This window comes from Daphnia magna, linkage group LG2 (genome assembly GCF_020631705.1).
Source record: "Daphnia magna isolate NIES linkage group LG2, ASM2063170v1.1, whole genome shotgun sequence".
NCBI classification, from domain to species: Eukaryota; Metazoa; Arthropoda; class Branchiopoda; order Diplostraca; family Daphniidae; genus Daphnia; species Daphnia magna.
Window position 1 is genome coordinate 15,910,551 of NC_059183.1, and position 22,559 is coordinate 15,933,109.

Here is a 22,559-nt window from a genome sequence, read left to right on the forward strand (position 1 = left end):
TTGGCCAAATTTCAAATTTTGCTTAAAATACACGATTTCCATTCAGAATTCAATGAAAATCACGAAAATCAGGTTTATTTTTCTATTGGTCTTATAGTTTTTTATTTAAACGTTAAAAACCATAAATTAAGCTGGTGCGCTTACAGCACTGTTTTTGTTCATTTTTAAAACGGCTGGTTTAACGAGAAAACCATTGACTAAATCGAAATCAGCGTTCAATTTCGATTATGCCGTGTGATTTTTGGAGAATTTCAAGAGATGTCGTTTTTTGCCGATTTTGACAAAAGTGGGAAGGCTATACCCTTCCCACTTTATCAATTTTGGCCAAATTTCAAATTTTGCTTAAAATACACGATTTCCATTCAGAATTCAATGAAAATCACGAAAATCAGGTTTATTTTTCTATTGGTCTTATAGTTTTTTATTTGAACGTTAAAAACCATAAATTAAGCTGGTGCGCTAACAGCACTATTTTCGTTAATTTTTAAAACGGCTGGTTTAACGAGAAAACCAATGACTAAATCGAAATCAGCGTTCAATTTCGATTATGCCGTGTGATTTTTGGAGAATTTCAAGAGATGTCGTTTTTTGCCGATTTTGACAAAAGTGGGAAGGCTATACCCTTCCCACTTTATCAATTTTGGCCAAATTTCAAATTTTGCTTAAAATACACGATTTCCATTCAGAATTCAATGAAAATCACGAAAATCAGGTTTATTTTTCTATTGGTCTTATAGTTTTTTATTTGAACGTTAAAAACCATAAATTAGGTTGGTGCGCTAACAGCACTGTTTTCGTTAATTTTTAAAACGGCTGGTTTAACGAGAAAACCAATGACTAAATCGAAATCAGCGTTCAATTTCGATTATGCCGTGTGATTTTTGGAGAATTTCAAGAAGGGGAGGCTATACCCTTCCCACTTTATCAATTTTGGCCAAATTTCAAATTTTGCTTAAAATACACGATTTCCATTCAGAATTCAATGAAAATCACGAAAATCAGGTTTATTTTTCTATTGGTCTTTTAGTTTTTTATTTAAACGTTAAAAACCATAAATTAAGCTGGTGCGCTAACAGCACTGTTTTCGTTAATTTTTAAAACGGCTGGTTTAACGAGAAAACCAATGACTAAATCGAAATCAGCGTTCAATTTCGATTATGCCGTGTGATTTTTGGAGAATTTCAAGAGATGTCGTTTTTTGCCGATTTTGACAAAAGTGGGAAGGCTATACCCTTCCCACTTTATCAATTTTGGCCAAATTTCAAATTTTGCTTAAAATACACGATTTCCATTCAGAATTCAATGAAAATCACGAAAATCAGGTTTATTTTTCTATTGGTCTTATAGTTTTTTATTTAAACGTTAAAAACCATAAATTAGGTTGGTGCGGTAACAGCACTGTTTTCGTTATATTAAACCAAATTAAGACACATCTTTCTTACGCATTTGCAACTATGCCATCTCTGCGGAGTTCCAGTTCAGTGGGAATGGCTGCCCTCTACCTTGGCTGGCATACTCGCAAAGCTAGGGGCAGGTGTTTTCAGAATAACAAGGATCGTTGTCGTAAAGGTAAGCGCAGGTCGGTAAAGACCCAAGCAAACGAATGCCGGTGCATTTGGGGCAGCTCTAAAATTACAGTGGAAAGCAGAATAAATCAGTTGAGCAGCTGTGGAATGAACTATTGAAGTATATCAATATCATGTACCATAACACTTACTCGTAGGTACGGCACACCAGCTATACATTCGTAGTATGTGGTACAGGTATTTGCGTAAAGCCCATGTTGATCACTGGGGCAAGTAAATTTGGTTGATGTCAACATCTTATATGGCTGTAACGGTTCCATAATAAAGAAGATCTAGGTGAAAAAAATAATGCTGGTTATAGTTTCATCTGTAATAAACACCCTAAACATTGGCGCTTTAAGTATAGTCGTTGCTACCTCAGTTGGCACCTCAGTTTCAGTCGTTGGCACCTCAGCTTCAGTCGTTGGCTCCTCAGCTTCAGTCGTTGGCGCCTCAGTTTCAGTTGTTGGCGCCTCAGCTTCAGTCGTTGGCGTCTCAGTTACAGTTGTGGGTAATTCTGTGGTAGTGGCTGTACCATTAACAATATTTCAGACGTGATTGATTGATATAGCGAATCCAAGTAACCAAACTTTGCTAGTAACATACGCGAACAAGATGCACTTCCCTTTGGCACGCACTTCAGAGTTATCGGATCGAAAACAAAGTTTTCGGGACAATACTAAAAGTTGAAAAAAGGCCATTATTACTTCTTTTACGCCGTATCTTTGAATTTATACAGTACAGTACCTCAATATAAAACTGTCCACCACTGCATATATAATACAAGTTGGTACAGGCATCTGAAAACATTGTCATGTTTAAAAATGGATGTAGCATGAAAGTTAACCGCCTATGGTGATTGACCATTTAGGTCACGATGGAATCTTATTGTATGACATGATTAATTTGTCTTACCAGGGTATGGAAATATGCCGTCAGAAGGGCAGTCGAATTCTTGATCTAGAAAAATGGTTATGACACTTTAGTTTATAGATTCAGGGCAGACGTATTGAAACGTGGATGAATAAGAAAATCGAAAACTAACTGCATGAAGCTTGATTAGAAGTAATGCAAACGAAAGTGACCGGGTCGAACACTTCACCTTCTGGACATGTCTGGATTTTAAAGAAAAAAAAATCAATAAAAATAAGTCATGTACATTATAGCCTGCTATTTCAAACCAGGCCTTCATCAGATCTTATATCAAATTACTCGTTAGACTACTAGGGTATTGCTAGCAACAACAACAAAATTTAAAGCACTGCTGCAATACCGCTAAGCCTTGGGAAAACGGTACGAGTTGATTAACAATAATTTGATCTGTCATTACTGGTCATTACCTGAGCTTCAGCAAGGCCATTTTCACAATAGTAGTACACATTCGTGCATTCGCCAGGGGATGCATAGTAGCCGTCACCTCCTGAGCAGGTAAATTCCTTGCGTTGCTAAGATAAAAAGAGGAATGAGGGAAGTAAAATCAGTTTGCACGGTGAAATTCTTATAAACCCACAAAATAAGCAAAAAATAAATAAATAATAATAATAATAATAAAAAATTGAATTAAACCCAAGATTTACACAGAAAAGAATGGTTCAACTAACATTAACTGTCAAACTTGCACCTTAACTTTGGCATGTTTAGTGGGCTTCGACCAGATTTTGTAAAATTATACAGCTACACACCTCCACTACTTTGTTCGACAAGAGTGTGCCAAAAAAAAAATGAAAAATTTACGAGGGTTATTCCTATGGTGGGCAATCTTTCATCAAAAGGCATAGCGAGAAAAAAAAATCCCGTCGTGGGAAGCTATGGGGGGACGGGGGAAAAAATGTTCTAACCTCCCATCAGGGGCAGTCTTTTAGCTTACCAGGTATATAGTTAGCTATCAGCAGATTTTGAAAAACGTGACTTACCTCCGAATAAACTATCCCCCCTGGTGCTATTCTTTTCCCCGATTGTTTGACGACACCGCAATTTCCAACTAAAAAAAGAAAAAAAAGTTAGAAGCTTGATAAGCAACATTTGTTACCAAAAGCGTAATTTACCCTGAAAGAGGCTGATGGTTAGCGCAAGAGCGACTAACAAGTACTTTTCCATCTTTTCTCTTGCGATCGTTGCAGTATTCTAACAAGGAAACTGCATCACATTTCCAATGGAGCTGTGCCACATAAGATTTTCATCACTTCATAGATAAGCTGTACAAGTCTTGACAAACAAATCACTTTTTATGCCGATAACGATGTCTATAGCCTATACGGGTGTTACCGACACCTGAAAGAACCCGAGGTAAAGCACCAGATGAGCTTTAGACATCAGCCAACAGGCACATGGCAGGGTAGATATTATCATAGTAAGGCTGAGCTATTGCCTTGCACAATGTTTGGATTACAATGTGAGGTATGAGCAAGAGGTTTATAACTTGGTAGTCCTTTACAATGTGCATTTTAAATCCTCATCAAACAGTGTGAAGAAGATGGTGAATCTTACTAATTTGGTCAGAGCATACTCAGCTAGTTTAATTGAGTCTTCAGAACTGTTATTGCATTGAAGTTTTATAGCAAAAAAAAGCTATATCTTCTGCCTTGGATAGCAAACTCAAAAGTGACAAGCCTTCACTTTTTTTCAATTACTGGAAAAATTAGACTTTTGTCACAAAACAAAATGGCCCAAAGGTGAACAAGCTCAATGTCAGTTTTGTGAAGGAGTTGTAGTTGTTTTGTTTAGCTGGAACTACAAGTTGATTTTCATTCAAAAGTTTTTTTTTTTCTGGTATCAGCTATTGAAGTAAATAATGGATCATAGAAATTCTTGCAAAATTAAGATGGAGTAACTCAATAGATACCGCCTGTGTAACCAGGTATCCGTTGATAGGTTTTAGTGACTCGTTGTTTTCAATAACTAACAAGACTCACATGTCAAATTCATCCATATTTCAATTCAGGTTCGTTTCTTGAGATTTTTTCCGGTCATTTTGTATGGTGCGAAGAAACCACTGCACTTTCTTATCTTAATCCCACTATCTGACACATATTCCCAATGAAGAATGAACTCATAATCTCATATTCACATCCTAAACTTAAATACTCTGACGGAATTCCATGGGTCTTCAACGACCTTCACGCCTTTCCTGTCAATGTCAGTTTGGCACGTAGTTGACGAAGTGCATCTACCATCTTACGGCGCATCTCAACACTCTGTGTAAGGAATAAATTAGAGACATAAGCTGGCAATTATGTTACAGCAATAAACTATAGATAGGCTTTATACATGTCGGCTAATCTCCAAGTTCCAGGCAGCCATTAGCTCTATGGAACGTAATGACACATCCTAGAACGCATAGTTTTCTTTTAATTCTCTTTGTTTTTCGTTAAGATATACCTCCCAGTCTTATAATTGGACTTACTTCTTGACATGACGGAACGTTGTCAAGATAATCGCAGTATATTGTTTCCGGATTGAAGTATAACCCGTCTGGACACGACTAAATAGAAGAAAATAAAAGCGCGGAAATAATCGTCAAAATTTCCAGTATCCCAAATTTTTTTTTGTTAATTGTTTTAAAATTCTATCACAATTGGTAACTCACTTTGAGGTAGGGTTTGCCACCAGTACATTGGTAAAATGTTGTACAGTTTTCTGGATTAGGATAGAATCCATAATCTTCTGGACAAACGAATTCAACGGGAGGCTGAACCGTTGTAGCTGAAATGGTTTGTCTCTGAGTTGTTTCAGTGGTTTTGCTGTTCGTCGTCGAACCTGACCACACAACACAGTTAAAGTTAGTAACTATAATTTCTTACTTAATTATTCTGAGTTTGGATAAACAATACTTTGATAACAATCCACTGTCTCCGGTGCAGCGCAGATACCTCTTACAGGGTCAAAGATGAAATCTCCAGGACAAAACTATAGGTACAAAAGAACATTGATGGCTATGTCCTCATTTTCCTTCCAACCACATAAATTACTTACATTCTCGTTTGCCACGCCTTGAACGCATGAATAAAACCGATTAGAACACTCATCCGGAAAACCATACAAACCGTCTTGGGCTGGGCATATGAATCCTATTTTTGTTTTTAAATTATTATTATTTGCAATCAGGTAGATGATCAAGTTTTATTATAAGAGTCAATTTCAAATTTGAATTAGATTAGATTACCACAAACGGTTGCGTCAGCAGATACACAAATCCTCTGTACGGGATCAAACACTCCGTCTCCTGGACAAGTCTATAGGTGCGAAAATTCAAATTAGTAATCAAGTACTTAATTTTCTCTCTCCTAATTTTATAGCCTATCATTCTGGCCTCCCATGGCATTATACAGAAAACATACGGGAAACGTACATTAACATACGCCACGCCTGCGAAGCAGTTGATGTAGCTCGTTGAACACGCATTCGGACTAAATGGGTAGAATCCATCTTCCGTGCACAAATAGGGGACAATAGGATTTGGTATTGTCGTCATAGCTGCGGAAACAAAAAATTGCACCACAAACTGATTAGTTACTCGGCTCTATAAGCAATTAGAAAACTTACTAATGAGTAAGGCAAATCACTTACTTTGCATGCATAGAGCATGATCCGGAGCAACGCAGGTACTTTGACTTGGCTCAAATATACCGTTTCCAGGGCAAGTCTAAAACGTAAAGCACATCGGACATAGCCAATGAAAATGATGGTACTCTCAGGTCGTATTCAATACCTGAAGATACGCAATGCCCTCCACGCAATTGAAGAACTCTATTGAACAAGCGTTCGGACTAATAGGAAAGAATCCATCATCCGGGCATATGAAGCTGGGCTCCGTAGCAGTGGGGGAACTTGCAACTATGTCAAAGAAATTGGCTGCGTTATTGCATTTAATTAAATGCATGATGCACTCGTAATGTGGAAAAGAAAGGAGTTAATATAGGAGCATGATACTCACTAATGCCCGATCGTACGCGGTCGCCACAGATTGTTAGCGATGGAAGATTACAACTTCCGTGAAGTAAGTCATAAAGAAGGCCATCTCTGCACTTCCAGAGGTATGCGGGGTTGTCCAGGTAGCAAGTGTAGTAGAGGTTACATTGAAATGGGTGGGGCCACACGCCATCGCTTGGGCACCGAAAATGCGGATCAGGACGAATCAGGTTATCCCTTACCTCGCCAGATGAGCGGCCGTTCTAATAGAAAAAAGTAAAACAAGTTACATTTGAAGATATTGCCCAAAAAGGCAGTAAAGAGTGATCACAAAAATGTTTTACGTTGACAGCCGGAACATGCTGCCAAGATAAGAGATCAGCAGAGTCCGGTTGGTCGGATAGGGCCGTCATGGTATTCACAAGAAGAACTGTATTCATAAAAAAAAATACTAGAAAATGCTACGTACATGTATTTAAAGCTAAAATCCAAATACGTAAATCTGCATTTAATCAATTACCTATCAGTAAAAATGGAGTTTCAGTTCCCATTTTCAATGCCCGGAAGAAGTCAAGACGAAATGGATGACGAACAAATCCGAGTGCCACTCTTTTGCCGAGCTAACGAAAACCTCGTAATTTATGGCCGTCTTTAATCTTCTTATCAGTTATTCTTATTTGGTGCAACTGATAACCGAAGTAGCTCTTTTTCATCATTAAAAATTACGTAATAATGTCAATAAAAAGACCAGAATCCAATAGTTGTTTCACTTCAGTCATTTTTTAATTATCACTAACGGAGAAGAAAACCTTTTAGTTATGCACAAATAAAGCACAGATTTTAATATGGAACTTGTTACACTCTAGCTGCTCCTTACAACACTAAAATATTTTTTGCGTGGTGCTCAAAGGCATTCACTGCGTTCGCTTTAGCTTTCTAATGCACCTTCCTGATTGCGGTTTTGACATAACCACGAGTATTTAAATGAGAAACATTTCTTCACGAATCCTGTTTCCTGTAAATGGCTCTTGATCTTTAGTAGTACTTATTTGAATCTTTTAAACTATTAGTTCTTTTTTCGTATTTCAAACGAAGCAAAATTTTCAAACAAACGGATATGAATATATTTACACAAATTTTAAGGAAATTTAAGTTGGATCGGACAGAAGAGAAATGGCATGAAACCAGCTGGAACTTTACGGACTAGAATAACATTTTACTCATCATTTTCGTGCTGTATTACTAAGATTTATTCCAGAATATATGAACCTGAAATATTGTATAACGATCTTGTAAACTGTATTGCTAACGAAATTGTTGGTAAAAAAACGGAATTTCAGAAGGCCGACCACATCATTCAAACTTCCCTTCGCTATCATGAGCTAGGGATGGAATCCAGATTAGTGTCTTGCTTCATCTAGTCCAAAAAAAATTAATTGATAGAAGTTTGAACTGAATAAGTCCACCTACAAAGTGGTTATAATGCCCACTTACCAAATCGAAACATATTCGAGCTATGGCGATGGCAAAGCTGGTGGTAGTCTCTGAAGTCAGATTAACCATTTGTCAATATTTCGGACCTCAGAAACCTTTATAAATAGTAACAAAACTAAATAAGATACTTACTAGAGCACGATGCGTTACTTGGTCCTGTGCATCCACCAAGTACGGGGTCAAAAACGTTAGGGAAAGGACAACTCTGTACCCAGACAAGAAAAAAAAACATGTTACAAAATACTTGCACTTTACTTACTGCAGAATTAATATTAGAAAATAGTTTTTGATTTCATACCTGAGGATACAATGATCCATTGAAGCAAGAATAATAATCTTGTATACAAATATCGGGGCGTAAAGGTTGGTAACACGTGTTAGTACCATTTTCACAGATACAGGCTGGATTTGGGGTCTCGGCGGTCGGAGTCTCGGCGGTCGGAGTCTCGGCGGTCGGAGTCTCGGCGGTCGGAGTCTCGGCGGTCGGAGTCTCGGCGGTCGGGGTCTCGGCGGTCGGAGTCTCGGCGGTCGGGGTCTCGGCGGTCGGAGTCTCGGCGGTCGGAGTCTCGGCGGTTGGGGTCTCGGCGGTCGGAGTTTCGGCGGTTGGGGTCTCGGGGGTTGGGGTCTCGGGGGTTGGAAGTTCAGTAGTCAAAACTGCAAATTATTTGTGCATCAATTTGAAAAATAAAGCGTCAAGTTGGCTAATAAAAGAATAAAATGGCTAAAGAAGCTTGAAACTTACAACAGGTAGTGTCTTCTGGTCGTTTGCAAGCTGAAGTGGGTGGTCCCACAAAAATGCCAGTTCCTGGACAGGTCTATCAGCCAAGTTGTGATAATTAAATTTCTATTGTCTGTAGATTAGCGTTCTAATCGAATTTTACCTCTGGGTATTCAACTCCCCCAATGCAAATGTAATACGTCTGCATGCAAGGGGCAATTTCATAAAATCCATCAGCTGTGCAGGTAAATGGTGGCAGAGTAGTGGTCGTTGTCGTAGTAGTCGTTGACGTCGTTGTTGTGGCTGCCAAACGTCAAAAAAATATCATGAAGTCAAAGCCTTATATCGAACAATGGAATTCAAATACCTCTGCATGGCGCTGTATCCACGGAGACGCAGGTCAATAATGAAGGTTCAAAAACACCTCCTCCAGGGCACATCTAAGATTTCATGCAAGATGGTCTACTTTGTTGGTATTAACATAAAATTTTAAAATCTTCTCCTTAACAGACCTGTGGATAAACATCAGTGCCTATGCATATGTAATAGCTAGAACTGCACGCGGCAACTGGATAGTAGCCATCAGTTGGACAGCTGAAAGGCTTTATAGTCGTCGTGGTAGTTGGAGGGATGGTGGCTGATCAATAAAAATAAGTGATTAAGAAAAACATTCCTGCAAGAGCTGGAGGATTTTTTTTGCATGTAATATTAAAGCCATCAAACAAAAAGGGATTCTCAAAGAAGACAAGAAAAGCAATTACTTAAGCATGAAGCTGTATCAGGGGATACACATTTAAGAAGAGTCCGGATCAAAGATGCCTCCGCTTGGGCAAACCTATAGATTTCGAGACAGTTTAAGATAGTGAAATTGTTGAAAAAAAAAAAATTAAATTAACAAAAAAAAAAATTAAATATAAAATAACGATTTTGTCCGATTTTGTCCCGATTACCTGGGGGTAGTAGGTCTGCTCGATACATGCGTAGTAATTCCCAGTGCAGCCTTCAATCGGGTAGAAGCCATCGGCTTGCCCAGCGCACAACGCGTCACTCCTGTGATCAGGCTAAATAAATAAAAGATGTATTAGTGATTGCGTGAATGAGTGATGTTAACGTGAATCCAAGGACATTCTTGTACACAAATAGAAGAAATCGCACCAAAAAAATGAAGATTATCTTTTAAAAAACAGGAAAAGAACGCAAAGAAAAAAAATGCCCTTGGTTTCCACAGTTAACAAGTATACGCTACAGAATATTAACAAAGGATATCAAAATGGGAAAAAAGAAAAAAACTAGAGAAAAAGCTGGGTTTACCTCATGATTGAGCGTTGTGTCTGCAAGCCAGAACGACTTGAAGGACTGCTGTGGCATTGCCGATGCTACACTCCACACGTACCCTGTATTTGCATTCATTTGAAACTCGTTAAATTTTTTCCAAAAGGATGGCACGGAAATTTTTAAATGTTAAAGTAAACTTACCATTAAGGCACACGAGAACTACGACTACTAACAGAGGTTTCGTCATTAAGAAATACAAGTTTTTAGGAACGTCGCGTTTGGTACACTTACTCGCTCGGTTAAGTTTTTTAAAATGTGAAACCACAAAAGAATTGCGTACATATAAGGTTGGCATAAATCCAGTATGTTCCTTTATCGTTCAGTCGTCCACAACAATCAAATGGAGTTCCTATTTTTCGTGATTGTGAAACTATCCTGGATTAACATTATCAGGAGAATAAAGGGAGAGATACCAGAATCCTTTCATATCCTCTTTATGAATTTCTGGCTGACTAGCGTAATGAATTTGGTTTATTGCTACGGCATTTCTTAAATATGCCTCTATGCCCTTACACAACCGTTGAACGGAAATTCAATATTACGTACATAGTAGTGTCACAATTAGGGAAGGATTATCTACTTATTGTTGTCTTGACAGCTCTATAGAAGAAGTAAGGGTTTTCCATGATGATGTTATTTAACCTTAGCAGCTCTACGGACAGAGAGGTTAGTGTTTCGTCCAGTTCCTTCTTTACTGTTTACCGACCTGTGATTGAGATAAGTTTGGTTATGCATGTTTTTCTGGACTTGTTGGCATTGAAAAAATGGGAGCTGATCTTCTCTAGATTGTGTGCAACAAGCTTACATTTTGACATCGTTAGTATTGATATGCGGTTGAAGTGTATGTTAAAAGCGTGTCAACACATTCAAATCATATATCAACATTAGACTAAGGAAAAAACGTTACCTGCAATGTTGACATTGAAACAATGCTTTGTTATACCTACGTCATTGGGAGGGGGGGAGGGGAGGGGGGGAGGATTTGACTAACCTTAACCAATGACGGCTCACAGCCTGGTACGTTATAAGGCCAATCACACTGGGAAATTACCGGGTTGAAAACCAGTCCACCCGGACACACCTGAAAACAAACAAACAAAAGAGTAGGTTTTTAATACGGCTAAATTACTTTACCTACAAATGGCTATGGTCAATGTTTACAAATAGGTTCGGAACGCCGTTAGAGCATTGATAGTACTGGGTGCAGGAATTCGGATCGGCAAAATAGCCGTTTTGCTCTGGACAGGTAAACGGTCCAGAAGGGGGAGTAGTAGTCGATACTGGAGGTAACAATGTAGTTGTTCGCAAGGTCGTTGAAGCAGAACCAGCCGATGTTGTTAATGTGCCTGATTCAATTAGATAAATTGTCAATAAATTCAAATATATTGATAAAATATTATAGTACATACCACAGTAAGAACTATTAGTGGTACACACTTTGTCCACTGGGTCAAACACACTACTTCCTCGACAGGTCTAAATGACCAAAATAAAATACTATTATAAATGTAACATAACAGATATCAAACATTACCTCCACATACGCGATTCCGTCAACACATGAATAATAGTTGACACTACAAGTTAATTCTATCAAACATTTTAAATTGTAGAACAGTGATTGTTTATGTTGCTTAAATTATTGTTTGAAAGCAAACCCTTTATTGGATAGAAGCCATCTTCAGCTGGGCACTGAAAGCCTGGTGGTGCACTAGTTGTTGGTTTTTGAGTAGTTGACACACGGGGGGTTGCTTGAAAAAAAAATTAAAGTTTAGTATTATATAAAGTTGTTTAAAGGTGAGGTTAAAGTCAAGCAATCAGAATGTTTACTGTATTGTGTGCAAGCCGGTGAATCAGGTGAAACGCATACTTGAGCAACAGGATCAAAAACGCCGTAAGCTGCGCATTGCTGTATAGTAGGGCATTGGAAACAAAAGAGCTTTAATAAATAGATTATGGTAACTCAAAGAGAATTACGTGATTACCATCAGATAAGCAACTCCATCAAGGCACTCGTAGAAAACTGAGGAACAGTAATCTGGATAAGCGGCAAAGAAACCGTTGGGCTCGGGGCATGTAAAATTTACAGAGGGTGCTTGTGTAGATGTCACTGCCTGCGTAGATGTCGTCACTGTTTGACGATAGGCAAATACAACCTAATCTACTGTCTGATGTGAGACGTAAAAATCTAAATCAGCAGCTTACCTTGATCAGGAGGAATGCGATCCCCACAGTCAACTTGTTCTTTCCAGTTGCATCCATTGTAAACAAGGTCAAATAGCAAATCACTGTTACACTGCCATAAGTAGGTGGGTTGACCTCCGTAACAAGTATAGTAACGATTACATTGAATATCAGGGTAAATAACGTAGCCAGGTGGGCATTGGAAATCGCTGACGCCCAGATTAATGTCCCTTGCCTCTGCAGCTACAAATTTTGGGGCAGTATGTACTTCTTGTTGCTTAATAGAAAGAAAAAAATGAACTGGGCATTATACTGTGACGAAACAGTGAAATGTCATCTGTATCGATAAGGAAACGTTGCATGATCTCCGTAAAGCCAGAAGGATTATGGAATTACCATTCGATTGACATTGAGGGCTCCTAAATCTTGTTTCGCAATGCATACTGGTCCACGGCAATTAAAAAAATATGTAGTTTTAGGGACAATAAAGCGTTTTAAGATAACAAATTTTACCTTGAATGCAACCAAGCAGCAAAACTGATGCAACTGACAAACTTAACATTTTCGATAAAATTCTAGTTTTTTTGTGGTTTTTTTGTTTCAAGTTCTTCAGATTGCTGCACAAAGTTACAGAAACACAGAAGCAAATAATTTTTTAAGGATCCCAAACGCTTGTCAAAATGTTTTTAGTGCTATCTCCTTTGTTAGTTTGTTATCCGAGCTCGTCAACGGTTATGATGTAAGATCTAAGGCATTCGTAATCAACAAGAGACTTTTTGCGTTACTCACGTCAGTTAAGCATACGCAATTATCGTAAATCATTACAATTAGTTGTTAAATTGTATTTTTTATCTAAGAATGGGCTGCACATCCTTAATTATGTAAGATAAATCAGAAGAGAAAAAAGAAATACAAAAATGTGTTCTACAACATTTTTTGTAGAACAAAAAAAAAAGAAAAGCATAGGCAAGGCAACCAGATAACGAGCGAGAAAATAATCTGTTCACTCGAGGCCTAAATCGTTGCAACATGCATAGGTGAAAAACATTTATTGAAATGTGTGTGTGTGTGAACAGTACTCAACCATCAAAGATCAACATGCAAGTAAGTTTTAACGCCTTTAAACCTTTCCAAAAGAACTTTAGTCTACGTGTCTCTTGTATTATCGATAGCAATAGATTATATAGCACAAGACGAAAGCCGAAGTGTCATAAACAATGGGCCTGAAAGGTCAATCGTGTTTTTAGAACGATAAAGTTTTGTGATAATCCTCGAATCAAGTTGACCGAAAATTAAACATGAAAATGTGAAGATTAATCCAATCTGAATGGCATACACGAGTTCTGAACTATAGCCAAAACAGAAAGGAAAGCCAATAGTTCAAGAATCTGTGTTTAATAATTCAAGTAGGTGTTTCATACGACAGTTTTTGCTTTGATCGAAGATAAATATCAATTTTAGTCGCTGGATTCGAACGAAACGAAAAGTTTCAATTCATATCGTATATCATTCACGCCTTTACGTAGGGACTAGGTCTACGTTCCCCACCACCTCTTCAGTTTCTTTGATCATAGTTTGACGCACCGTAAGAGACAAATATTTGATGTCGCATTTTATCAACGCCTATTAATCCGCACGTCAATCGTTGCGCTTGCGTAAAACCCACATGCGTCACCTTATCGCAATATCTTCCAGAACAATCAAAATGAGGCGCAACCGGATACACGTACGATGGTAGTTCTATAGCCTGCGATTCGCTTTCGCTTTCATTCTGTTTGTACAAAGAAGGTTGATAGTTAAGACCAACTTACGAGCATCTTGCCCTATGCTGCCCCCCCCCCTCCAAAAGAAATTGAGAATTTCACCTTAAGCTAACGGTCCTTACTACCCACTCATAATTAAGATGTACGTATATTGTGCTGTCAGTTTAATTTGGCACATGTTTGAATATGAAAATTGTTCAGAGAAATCTAAGAGTTAAGTATACCTTTTTCCCCAGCCAATAGTTGGGCGTCCGTCATGGATCAGTAAACTGGATTTTACCCAGCATTAGTCCCTATAGCTTGATGGATGAAAAAATGCATATCCGGGCCAAGGGGAAAACGATAAGACATCATGCATAACGATAAATCCATGCAGTAAATCTTCTTGACATTTCTTGAAGCTTTTACGTCCTCCCGTGACCCCATTTTCTTGAACATTTTGGATCCCGTTGTTGGACTTCAAAACTACATACCTACTTAAGCGCAGTCTAGTCATACGCTGAAGGATTACGTTAGCGCTCCTGCTTGTTTTAATATAACTACTTTAATCACACTTTGGTTCGAAGGCCAAAAACAATCTCGAATTTCATCACAGTTACTTAAAAAAGGGGACAGTAGATCATAGCGACATAATTTGGAAAGCAAACCTGGTTTCAAATCACAGTTTTCGTTTATCAAATATATTTGTCTTTTGCCTTAAAAAAAAGAGAAAACAATAAATTCACAATCAGAGGGAAACCCGGCATTGGTTGGTCCAGTCTAATTTGCCAACTATTTTTAAATAGTCAGATAAGACAGGTTTGATTTTTTATCTGAATCATTACAACTTCTTTAATTGACTAAACATAAATAATTTATCTGCTAGATATACTAGTATACCTCTTATAACGGGTGAACTTGTACGATCCGAACATTCAGCACAAGTCATTTTCTTCCATGATACAAGACAGCAGGGTAGGGCTAAAGATGGTAGCTCCCGGACAAGTCTGAATGGACATTGAAAGAGCAAAAAAAAATTACCAGTTTATCCCAAGAAGGACGTAACATATAGCGCTACTGTTTTAATGCCTCACCATTGAATAGGGATGGAAAGCAATGCATGAATAATAATTTTTGTTGCAAGCGCCTGTCAAATACCGAATGGTTAACATTACTGTAAAAAGAAAACGTTTAATTATAGTGAACAATTCGTTTACCCGTAACAGTGAAGTAGCCTTCCGACGAGGGGCAAGTAAACACTACCGCTAAAAACAATTCAGTATTCAACATTAATTCGCCTCAAAGTTCTCTTCTTTCTGTAAAAATTAGTCCTTACAGCATGAAGCTTCATCAGGGGGTGTACATATGAGCGTTTCTGGATCAAAAATATTTCCGTTTGGACATGTCTGTTTGCAAGAGTCATGCAAAAATCATAAAGGTATGTTTGAGAAAATAAGCAATGAAAGGCTATATAGATCTGGAGTGATTTGCAAGTAAGCGATTGGAATAAATTACCGAAACGTAGGGAGATCCTGACACGCATACATAAAAATCACTGGAGCAGGTGCCTGAAGTAATAAATCAGTTAGTCATTCACTAGAATTCAAGACGAAAGTAATTTTGCAAAATTTGACTGTTGTTAGACATACCCGGTATTGGGTAAAAGCCTTCTGGAGTAGGACAGGTGAATGTTTGAACTAAAGAACAAGGGACACGGACCCACGATTAGTTTTTAAATACTTTCCATCAAAATGCAAATGGTTTTTTTAAATTACAGCATGAGGCATCACCAGGTGCCACACATTTTAAGGTTTCTGGGTCAAAAATAGTATCTCCGGGACAATTCTACAAAATTACGAGACAGGTGAGATAGCCGTTAGGTCACTAAATCATTGACATGTTTTCATAGAGTCTTACTGTTAGGGTTGGATTTCCTCCTACGCAGATATAATATTCACTGTCACATGTCCTTTTAATGAGCAAGTTGAAACAATAAAACTGGTATAAAATATTGAATTGAAACTCATTCATTTTCATTTCTATATCTACCCGGGTATGGGGAAAAATCCATCGGGAGCCGGACAAGTAAATTCACCCGGCGCGCTGGTCGTGGTCCTTGAAGTTGTAGGAGTAGTTGTAGTGGTCGTTGGTGTAGTAGTCTGACCTAAACCGAGACCAATTATGTTTCACTTGACTTTGAGTCACTAGAATACTTGTTCCTCATAGTACAAAAATGGTTTACCATTGTTACAGGAAGCGTCTGCGTAAGGAACACACTTTTTAATCTCTGGGTCGAAAACTTCCGTTCCTGAACATTGCTGCATGGCAAATAATGTATAAATTTGAAAAATTTCGATTCAGAAGACTCTAAATAATATAAACTGAGTACTTGAAGAATCGCTGTTCCTCCCACACAAGCGTAGTACGATGAACTGCACTCTCTAATAATTTCAACAGTTAAAATCCACCGAAAACCAACACGACAGAATTATGTTTTTACCCTGGGATTCCGTAGAATCCATCCTCAGGTGGACAACTAAATTCGCGGCTTTGCTATTAAAATAAAAAGTAATTAAAATAAGTCTTAAAACATGCGACCTATTTCAAAATCAAATGTTTAACCTATCCGTCAAGTTATTCAACCAATGAACATGCATATGGTATACTTGTACTACTTGCCTTTTGCCGGAACGCTGATAACGGCGATAAATCGTGTTCCAATCTGGATCCCACAGCGCAATTGCCCGCTTGAAAAATATTGATGTTAATCAACACAATTTGTTAGAGATAATTTGCGATAGAAATCAAGTTTACCTTGAACAAGGCTAAACACTAGCAAAAGAGCTATTAGCGCGTATTTCTCCATCCTGCTCGTTACCAAGTTATTGCTGGAGAACAAACTGACATGCTATGTGACACGCATCAGTTTTTATAATGCATAGTGTAGATAAGGTATCGACAGAAACCCTTGTTCAAAACGTCGGTCAAAAGCATTCCGCCAGAGATTGGTTATCACAAATAAACGACAAGCTACGTGTACACAAACAATTCGGAAACCTTAGTAACCTATGTGTTAGTAACCATATGAACTTCATTTTCCCGGGGAGAAGGGGATTTTTTTTTAAAGAGAATCTTTGATCATGAACAATGACTTTATTATACTGGCAAATAGTCAACTCTAGTCAGTTATCAGCAAAAAATTGCGAAATCATAAATCGAACTATAAAGAATACATAGACTCTTTGAAGAGCTTACACCTGCCGTTTACATTTCAAAGCTAATTCAAAAGGTGTTGGAATTTATTCTTCATACCTTAAGCCGCGGAAGGAGGAGCAATCCATATAATCGTAGACAATAATTGATATACAGAATATTTAGTAAGAGCATCGTGTTGCGTCAGCTGTCATAATAATCATCAGGAAAACTGACTTTCCTTTTTCAGGCTAAATAGCACTACTTAGCAAGACGCGTTTTCCTCTGGAACACACTTCAAGGTAATCGGATCAAAGATGTAGCCTGTAGGACAGTTCTTCACGGGTCATGGAATTGATTTTCGCCAGAATGGTGGACGAATAAACATAGTGTCACATCAGTAATTCTCATCAACTACAGTATATGGAAAAATATTTTCAAACTGAATATTTGAAAAGAGACTTTACCTGTTCGTAGGGTTTGCCAGAGATGCATGTATAGAATACGGAAGTACATTCTCCTGAGGATCGAGGAAAAGATTATGCATGCAATGATCGTTTTCCAATTATATCCAAATATGTTTACCTGGTACGGGAAATGAACCGTTATCGGCTGGACACTCGAATTCTTGGGCTGTAAAATTTAAAAACATTGTACCCACTGAAACAAAGAAAAGCACTTATTAAATTGGAAAATTGGACATTTGATGCTTACAACAGGAAGCCGAATCAGCCGAGACGCATATCAATGTCACTGGGTCAAAAACAGAACCTTCTGGACAATACTGCATAGCAATTTTTATAAAAATTATTTATCCATTGCAAACGGGGACATTGCTTAAAGTAGAACGGAGTGGGCTGGAAAATTGCACAAACTCACCGATAAGTAGGAAATTCCACTTATGCAAGTATAGTAAGAAGCTGAACACGGCATTTCTGGATTAGGAAAGAATCCGTTAGATTCCGGACAGACGAATCCAGGTGGGGTAGGAGAGGATGTCGTGGAAGATCGCGTAGTTGTTGTCGTAGACGCTACAGTTGTCGTTGGGCGTTCAGTAGTCACGGTGGAGGCAACTGTTGGTTGCGTAGGAGGATCTAGAAGAAAAATGTCAACATTTAGGACGTGAACTTTACTTTGAATCTGTCTAATGGTTAGCAATAACGAAATGCGTACTTTGGCAGGAGCCGTATAAAATACACACTTGCGTTGTAGGGTCATAGACTGAATCGCCTGGACAGTGCTATTATAGTACAAGGATAAAAAATACAATAAAATAAAATACATTAAAACTGTCTTGTTAGGTAATGATTAAAGTATCAACTACCTGAAGGTACGCTCACTCCATCTACGCACAGGTAATAGTCTGTGCAAATTTCACTTGGAAATACTCCGTCTGGTTGAGGACATACGAAGTTCTCAAAGACTTGCTGCACAAAATAAATAAAGCATCATTAAACATTATAGGAACACCTTCTCAACATGTGCATTACTATTTTTAATGTAGGAGAGTCAGTCAAATTAGATCCGTTTGAAACTTACCTTACGCAAGGATGGTAAAACACCTAAACCAGAAGTGACTGTGATAACAGAAAACAAATGTAGAACAAAATCGAGTCAGCAAATTGCTTCTGACTATTCTAAAAATCTAGAAAGCTATACCTTGCGAAAAAATTAAAACCAATGCTGTAGCAAGAATAGTTTTCATTTCAAAATGTGGAGCAGAAGTTCTCTGCGCTTGAAAAGTCTGGAACATTCAGCCGAATTTACAGCCGACAAATTCAAACCTCAAAAACTTGGTCAACAATAAAATGTGATATCAGGTAGCAAGTGACCTATAGTTGTTTCACCACTTGTTTGTTCGTTATCGCATAGAAACCTTTCACCCATCTTTGGACGTTTGCATTTCATAGCTGATGACCCCTAAACTTTTCAAATCAACATTGCACTAATCCCGAACGTTTCAAAGTTTTGTTTCCTTATGCCCATTTTCCCCGCCCCTCCAAACATTCACTGTTCGTTTCCGAAAACTGAGCAATTGTATCTCGTTTACTCCATCAGAGCTCCTCAAATGCAGTTTGTTTTCCCTGTAAGCGCGCGAACTTTGAATTCCTGACATTATCAAGTCTTCTTGGGATAAAGAAACGCCAGAGTGCCGTTTGTGTGTGGTAATATTTTAATTAAGCTACGGTAAATTGAAAACTTAAATGTAAGAATTAATTAGCTCTCGTTATGTACTACCGGTATAAGTGATGTGTTCAAAATTTAACAGGGAAGCAGATAAGCTTGTGTGCAAATTTGCGAGGTCCCATCAAAAACACCATTGGCCGGACATTCCTAATAGCAAAATTTTGATTAAGAAAACCCAGAAATCAGGTGGATAGAATGATAAATTTTGTTAAAGTTTAAAACTGACCTTAGAATAAGCAACGCCCTCAATGCAAGTGACGTAAGTCGAACTACACTTATCAACGCCCACGGAGAAAAAGCCGTCCGCCTGGCATTTAAACGTTTCTACAACTGCCTCAGCAGCTGTTGTGCAGAAAATAATTATAGAAATTGAAATTATCCTTCGTTAATAAAGCAGAATTACTGGAATTGGGACGAATACGATCGCCGCAGTCTGTTAGCTCGGGATAATTGCACTTTCCGTCAGACGACTGAAACAAAAGATCGCCCCGACATTCCCAAAGATAAGCAGGCTCTTCGTAGTAGCACGTGTAATACCAATCACAATACAAAGGATGCGGATGTGTGCCATAACTAGGGCACTCAAAGTCAGTGTCAATTCCAATTAAAATGTCTTTACTGTCAACTTCCATTTTTCCCTGAATTTGTAGCTGACAAATAGTAAAACTAGGATTTATAGTATGGATTTAACTGTCGGGTAAATTTTATTTACCTGATCGTGATTTACGACATCATATTTCATAGAATAACAGCCTGCAACATTGCTGTAATAATCGCAAGTGTTTAAAGCCGGATTGAAAACCAAATTTGATGGACAACACTGAAAAGTTTAGACCAAATAAAGAAAAAATTAGCGAAAATCGTTGGAGTGAATTAAAGGGGTTTTCAAGAATGCGAGAAATTGTGTTACCTGAAGATACGGGTAGTTGTTTGAACATTGCCAATACAGCGAAGAGCAATCATCGTAAGGGTATAGCCCATTTCCAGGACAAACAAAGGTGTATATTGTTGTAAATTCCCCACAAGTATTTGGTAACCTTGTTGTAGTGGGTGTTATCGTTGTCGGAGTTGTTGTCGTTGTCGGAGTTGTTGTCGTTGTCGGAGTAGTTGTGTAAGGACCAACTGCGCCATTAGGAAAATTTATCAAACATTTGGTTAACGTAATATTGTGCTATTCTATAACTGTTCGTGAGAATAGTATAAATTGATAGACATACGTGTGCAAGATGCATTCTCAATTGTCTCGCACTGGCTCGTAACTGGATCGTACACCGAGTTTTCAGGACAGAACTTGAAAACAAAAGAATAATTCAGTTAAGAAACTGTCGGAATATACTTCTGTGGCTACCTACCATTATGGAAGACTGACCAGAGACACAAACGTAATAAAAGGGTGCGCAACCATCTACGATAAAAAAAAAAAAAAAGTTTCTTAGAATTTACAAAACCTTCCACTTAACATTAACTCGGGTCAAATGTATGTTTACTTACCAGGATAAGGGTAAGAGCCATCTGCAGGACAATCAAATGGTTGATCTGCAGAAACACAAATTGCATAAATTCAATCAGATTTAATTAGAAAAGGCACAAAAAATTCAAAAGATGACAAAATTAAAGAGCATAACTGCATGAAGCTTCCGCAGAAGGTGTGCACACCAAAGTGACTGGGTCGAAAACTTCGTCATCAGGACATGTCTGAAGATTTCAATGAACAGGTGAAAATTCAATTCATGGTTTTACCTTATTAACTCGGTAATCTATTTGCAACGCTTTGGCCACAATGAAAATGATTTACTTGAAGAAACGGCAATCCTTCGAGACAAGTGAAGTATTCACTACTACAAGTTCCAGAAATTGGGTATGAACCGTCTGTTGCTGGACAGAGTAAGGGTATTTCAGTGGTCACCGTGGAATCTGTTGTTGTCGGTGATGGATCTGTACATTTTTTTTAAAATGCCACGCATTAGAGATTGATTCCTGATATTTAATCAACATCGAAGTGTTATGAAGTGTTTATAAAACAAACCTGTGCAATTATTTTCATCGACGCATGATGGTCCGTTTGGTTGGTAGGGATCGAATACGGTGCCTGGGGGACATACCTGGTATACAAAGACGTTGAGCGACACATCCATTTCATGAAATTAACCAATTTATGTATATGGATTACCAATTGATATGGAACGCCTTCCGCAGTACAATAATAGTAGTACTGGGTGCAGACTTCGGTCCAGAACCATCCCTCTTGTCCGGGCGGACAGACGAAATCGTTTGCGCGTTCCTGAGTTCAATCACAGTTTATCGAGTTGGTACAATTGTGCGGCGCAGAAAAAAGTGTTATCAACTTGACTTCTTTAATTTTTAAACTGATAATTTTTTTTTAAATAATTATGCATATACTTGCAATGGAATCCAAGCTGAACGCTGTTTCTCCGAACACAAACCCACACCTGAATGATAAAGAAAAGGTGAAAACATGACGAGTGTTGATTAATTCTAACATCCTGATTCACTAACGATACCCAAGCTACAGACGATTAAAATGGCGAAACACTTACAAAGAAACGAGCACAACACAACTAGGATTAATGCAACTTGGTTCTTCATGGTTGATCGTTTGCTTTAGAAAACCATGCAATTTTTAAAAAACTCGTCGCTGACGTTGAATTTGTGGGAGCTGCAATCTGCTGATCGACAACGTAAGTCTGTTTCGGCATTGTACGTAGCAGTAGACATTTATACGAGTCACGTGGAATCGCACGAGGGCTGGCCGATATGGTGCATCAACGCCTTCGTTAATACCATTGGTAAGACTTATCTCACCTGTTGGAAAATGTTAAAGGAGATTTTGTGATTAACAGCAGTCTCACCATGTTGGGAATGCAGATATACGCCTAAGCCCTACACATTTTTTAAAGCGTCACAACAAAAATCATTACAGCCCTTATGCCCTTACTTTACACAAGCAACGAAACAGCAATCTTTCTTTTATCCATAAATAAATTTATCGATTAACTCCACGCTAAGCTGTCGGGCTGCGATAAAGAAAGTGAAGACGTAGAAAACGGGAGCTACATTTCGATTTGATCCGCTCTGTCAGGACGAATGGGGCAGAATGAATTGGGCCAATCATATGCAGCTTTACTTCTGTCTTAGGGCTATATAGACTATGCCGAGAAAAACTACGTGGCATGGGAGGTAGGGAGAGAATCGAAACTACCCTTTCTGCAAATG

The 22,559-nt window shown here is 38.2% G+C and overlaps 7 protein-coding genes across 11 annotated transcripts; all 7 read right to left on the reverse strand.

Moving 5' to 3' along the window:
* Positions 1-1,309: 1,309 nt before the first annotated feature.
* Positions 1,310-3,911, reverse strand: LOC116933258 (chitin-binding domain protein cbd-1). Its single transcript, XM_045169870.1, has 10 exons — positions 3,611-3,911; positions 3,479-3,546; positions 2,906-3,010; positions 2,611-2,680; positions 2,481-2,525; positions 2,313-2,365; positions 2,172-2,244; positions 1,943-2,094; positions 1,718-1,858; positions 1,310-1,626 (listed from the first exon to the last, which is right to left on the reverse strand). The coding sequence occupies exons 1-10, from the start codon at positions 3,660-3,662 to the stop codon at positions 1,525-1,527; spliced, it is 861 nt and encodes a 286-aa protein (XP_045025805.1). The 5' UTR covers positions 3,663-3,911; the 3' UTR covers positions 1,310-1,524.
* A 141-nt stretch (positions 3,912-4,052) lies between these two features.
* On the reverse strand, positions 4,053-7,561 carry LOC116917076 (chitin-binding domain protein cbd-1). 3 transcript variants are annotated; one of them, XM_045169868.1, is made up of 13 exons: positions 6,994-7,561; positions 6,818-6,903; positions 6,499-6,736; positions 6,274-6,398; positions 6,132-6,207; positions 5,914-6,038; positions 5,728-5,797; positions 5,538-5,632; positions 5,396-5,471; positions 5,152-5,321; positions 4,969-5,046; positions 4,833-4,892; positions 4,053-4,759 (listed from the first exon to the last, which is right to left on the reverse strand). In XM_045169868.1, exons 1-13 carry the CDS (start codon positions 7,022-7,024, stop codon positions 4,682-4,684), a joined length of 1,308 nt encoding a protein of 435 aa, XP_045025803.1. In that variant the 5' UTR covers positions 7,025-7,561; the 3' UTR covers positions 4,053-4,681. The 3 variants fall into 3 exon arrangements, with proteins under 3 accessions (XP_045025803.1, XP_045025802.1, XP_045025804.1); XM_045169867.1 differs by having other exon boundaries at positions 6,274-6,416; XM_045169869.1 differs by lacking the exon at positions 4,833-4,892 and having other exon boundaries at positions 6,274-6,416.
* A 138-nt stretch (positions 7,562-7,699) lies between these two features.
* LOC116933575 (mucin-2-like) lies at positions 7,700-10,466 on the reverse strand. Its single transcript, XM_045169866.1, is given in 13 exon segments — positions 7,700-7,890; positions 7,968-8,017; positions 8,100-8,172; positions 8,266-8,621; positions 8,710-8,782; positions 8,849-8,988; positions 9,053-9,125; positions 9,198-9,322; positions 9,447-9,489; positions 9,491-9,520; positions 9,636-9,746; positions 9,997-10,079; positions 10,162-10,466. Coding segments are annotated over 13 exon segments (1,353 nt in total). The 5' UTR covers positions 10,316-10,466; the 3' UTR covers positions 7,700-7,848.
* A 7-nt stretch (positions 10,467-10,473) lies between these two features.
* LOC116917077 (chitin-binding domain protein cbd-1) lies at positions 10,474-12,879 on the reverse strand. Its single transcript, XM_032922441.2, has 11 exons — positions 12,718-12,879; positions 12,601-12,647; positions 12,226-12,481; positions 12,006-12,151; positions 11,851-11,929; positions 11,679-11,771; positions 11,555-11,610; positions 11,430-11,496; positions 11,182-11,366; positions 11,012-11,101; positions 10,474-10,726 (listed from the first exon to the last, which is right to left on the reverse strand). Exons 1-11 carry the CDS (start codon positions 12,764-12,766, stop codon positions 10,712-10,714), a joined length of 1,083 nt encoding a protein of 360 aa, XP_032778332.2. The 5' UTR covers positions 12,767-12,879; the 3' UTR covers positions 10,474-10,711.
* A 1,967-nt stretch (positions 12,880-14,846) lies between these two features.
* Positions 14,847-16,916, reverse strand: LOC116917078 (chondroitin proteoglycan 2). Its single transcript, XM_032922442.2, has 14 exons — positions 16,761-16,916; positions 16,626-16,693; positions 16,447-16,499; positions 16,336-16,387; positions 16,189-16,264; positions 15,996-16,110; positions 15,864-15,915; positions 15,722-15,791; positions 15,596-15,643; positions 15,462-15,514; positions 15,283-15,352; positions 15,164-15,211; positions 15,041-15,093; positions 14,847-14,953 (listed from the first exon to the last, which is right to left on the reverse strand). Exons 1-14 carry the CDS (start codon positions 16,810-16,812, stop codon positions 14,882-14,884), a joined length of 882 nt encoding a protein of 293 aa, XP_032778333.2. The 5' UTR covers positions 16,813-16,916; the 3' UTR covers positions 14,847-14,881.
* Positions 16,917-17,084: 168 nt separating this feature from the next.
* On the reverse strand, positions 17,085-18,891 carry LOC116917080 (probable endochitinase). The gene is made up of 9 exons (XM_045169284.1): positions 18,798-18,891; positions 18,678-18,715; positions 18,473-18,565; positions 18,312-18,378; positions 18,018-18,232; positions 17,853-17,922; positions 17,724-17,771; positions 17,606-17,658; positions 17,085-17,475 (listed from the first exon to the last, which is right to left on the reverse strand). Exons 1-9 carry the CDS (start codon positions 18,889-18,891, stop codon positions 17,404-17,406), a joined length of 750 nt encoding a protein of 249 aa, XP_045025219.1. The 3' UTR covers positions 17,085-17,403.
* A 402-nt stretch (positions 18,892-19,293) lies between these two features.
* LOC116917075 (chondroitin proteoglycan-2) lies at positions 19,294-22,436 on the reverse strand. Of its 3 annotated transcripts, XM_045169865.1 has the most exons (16): positions 22,282-22,436; positions 21,848-22,148; positions 21,726-21,775; positions 21,496-21,606; positions 21,352-21,427; positions 21,121-21,260; positions 20,951-21,020; positions 20,817-20,861; positions 20,678-20,730; positions 20,543-20,615; positions 20,236-20,447; positions 20,038-20,145; positions 19,729-19,975; positions 19,552-19,667; positions 19,377-19,472; positions 19,294-19,320 (listed from the first exon to the last, which is right to left on the reverse strand). In XM_045169865.1, the coding sequence occupies exons 2-15, from the start codon at positions 21,930-21,932 to the stop codon at positions 19,401-19,403; spliced, it is 1,458 nt and encodes a 485-aa protein (XP_045025800.1). In that variant the 5' UTR covers positions 21,933-22,148; positions 22,282-22,436; the 3' UTR covers positions 19,294-19,320; positions 19,377-19,400. The 3 variants fall into 3 exon arrangements, with proteins under 3 accessions (XP_045025800.1, XP_032778329.2, XP_045025799.1); XM_032922438.2 differs by having other exon boundaries at positions 19,294-19,472; positions 21,884-22,148; positions 22,282-22,435; XM_045169864.1 differs by having other exon boundaries at positions 19,294-19,472; positions 22,282-22,435.
* Positions 22,437-22,559: the final 123 nt, after the last annotated feature.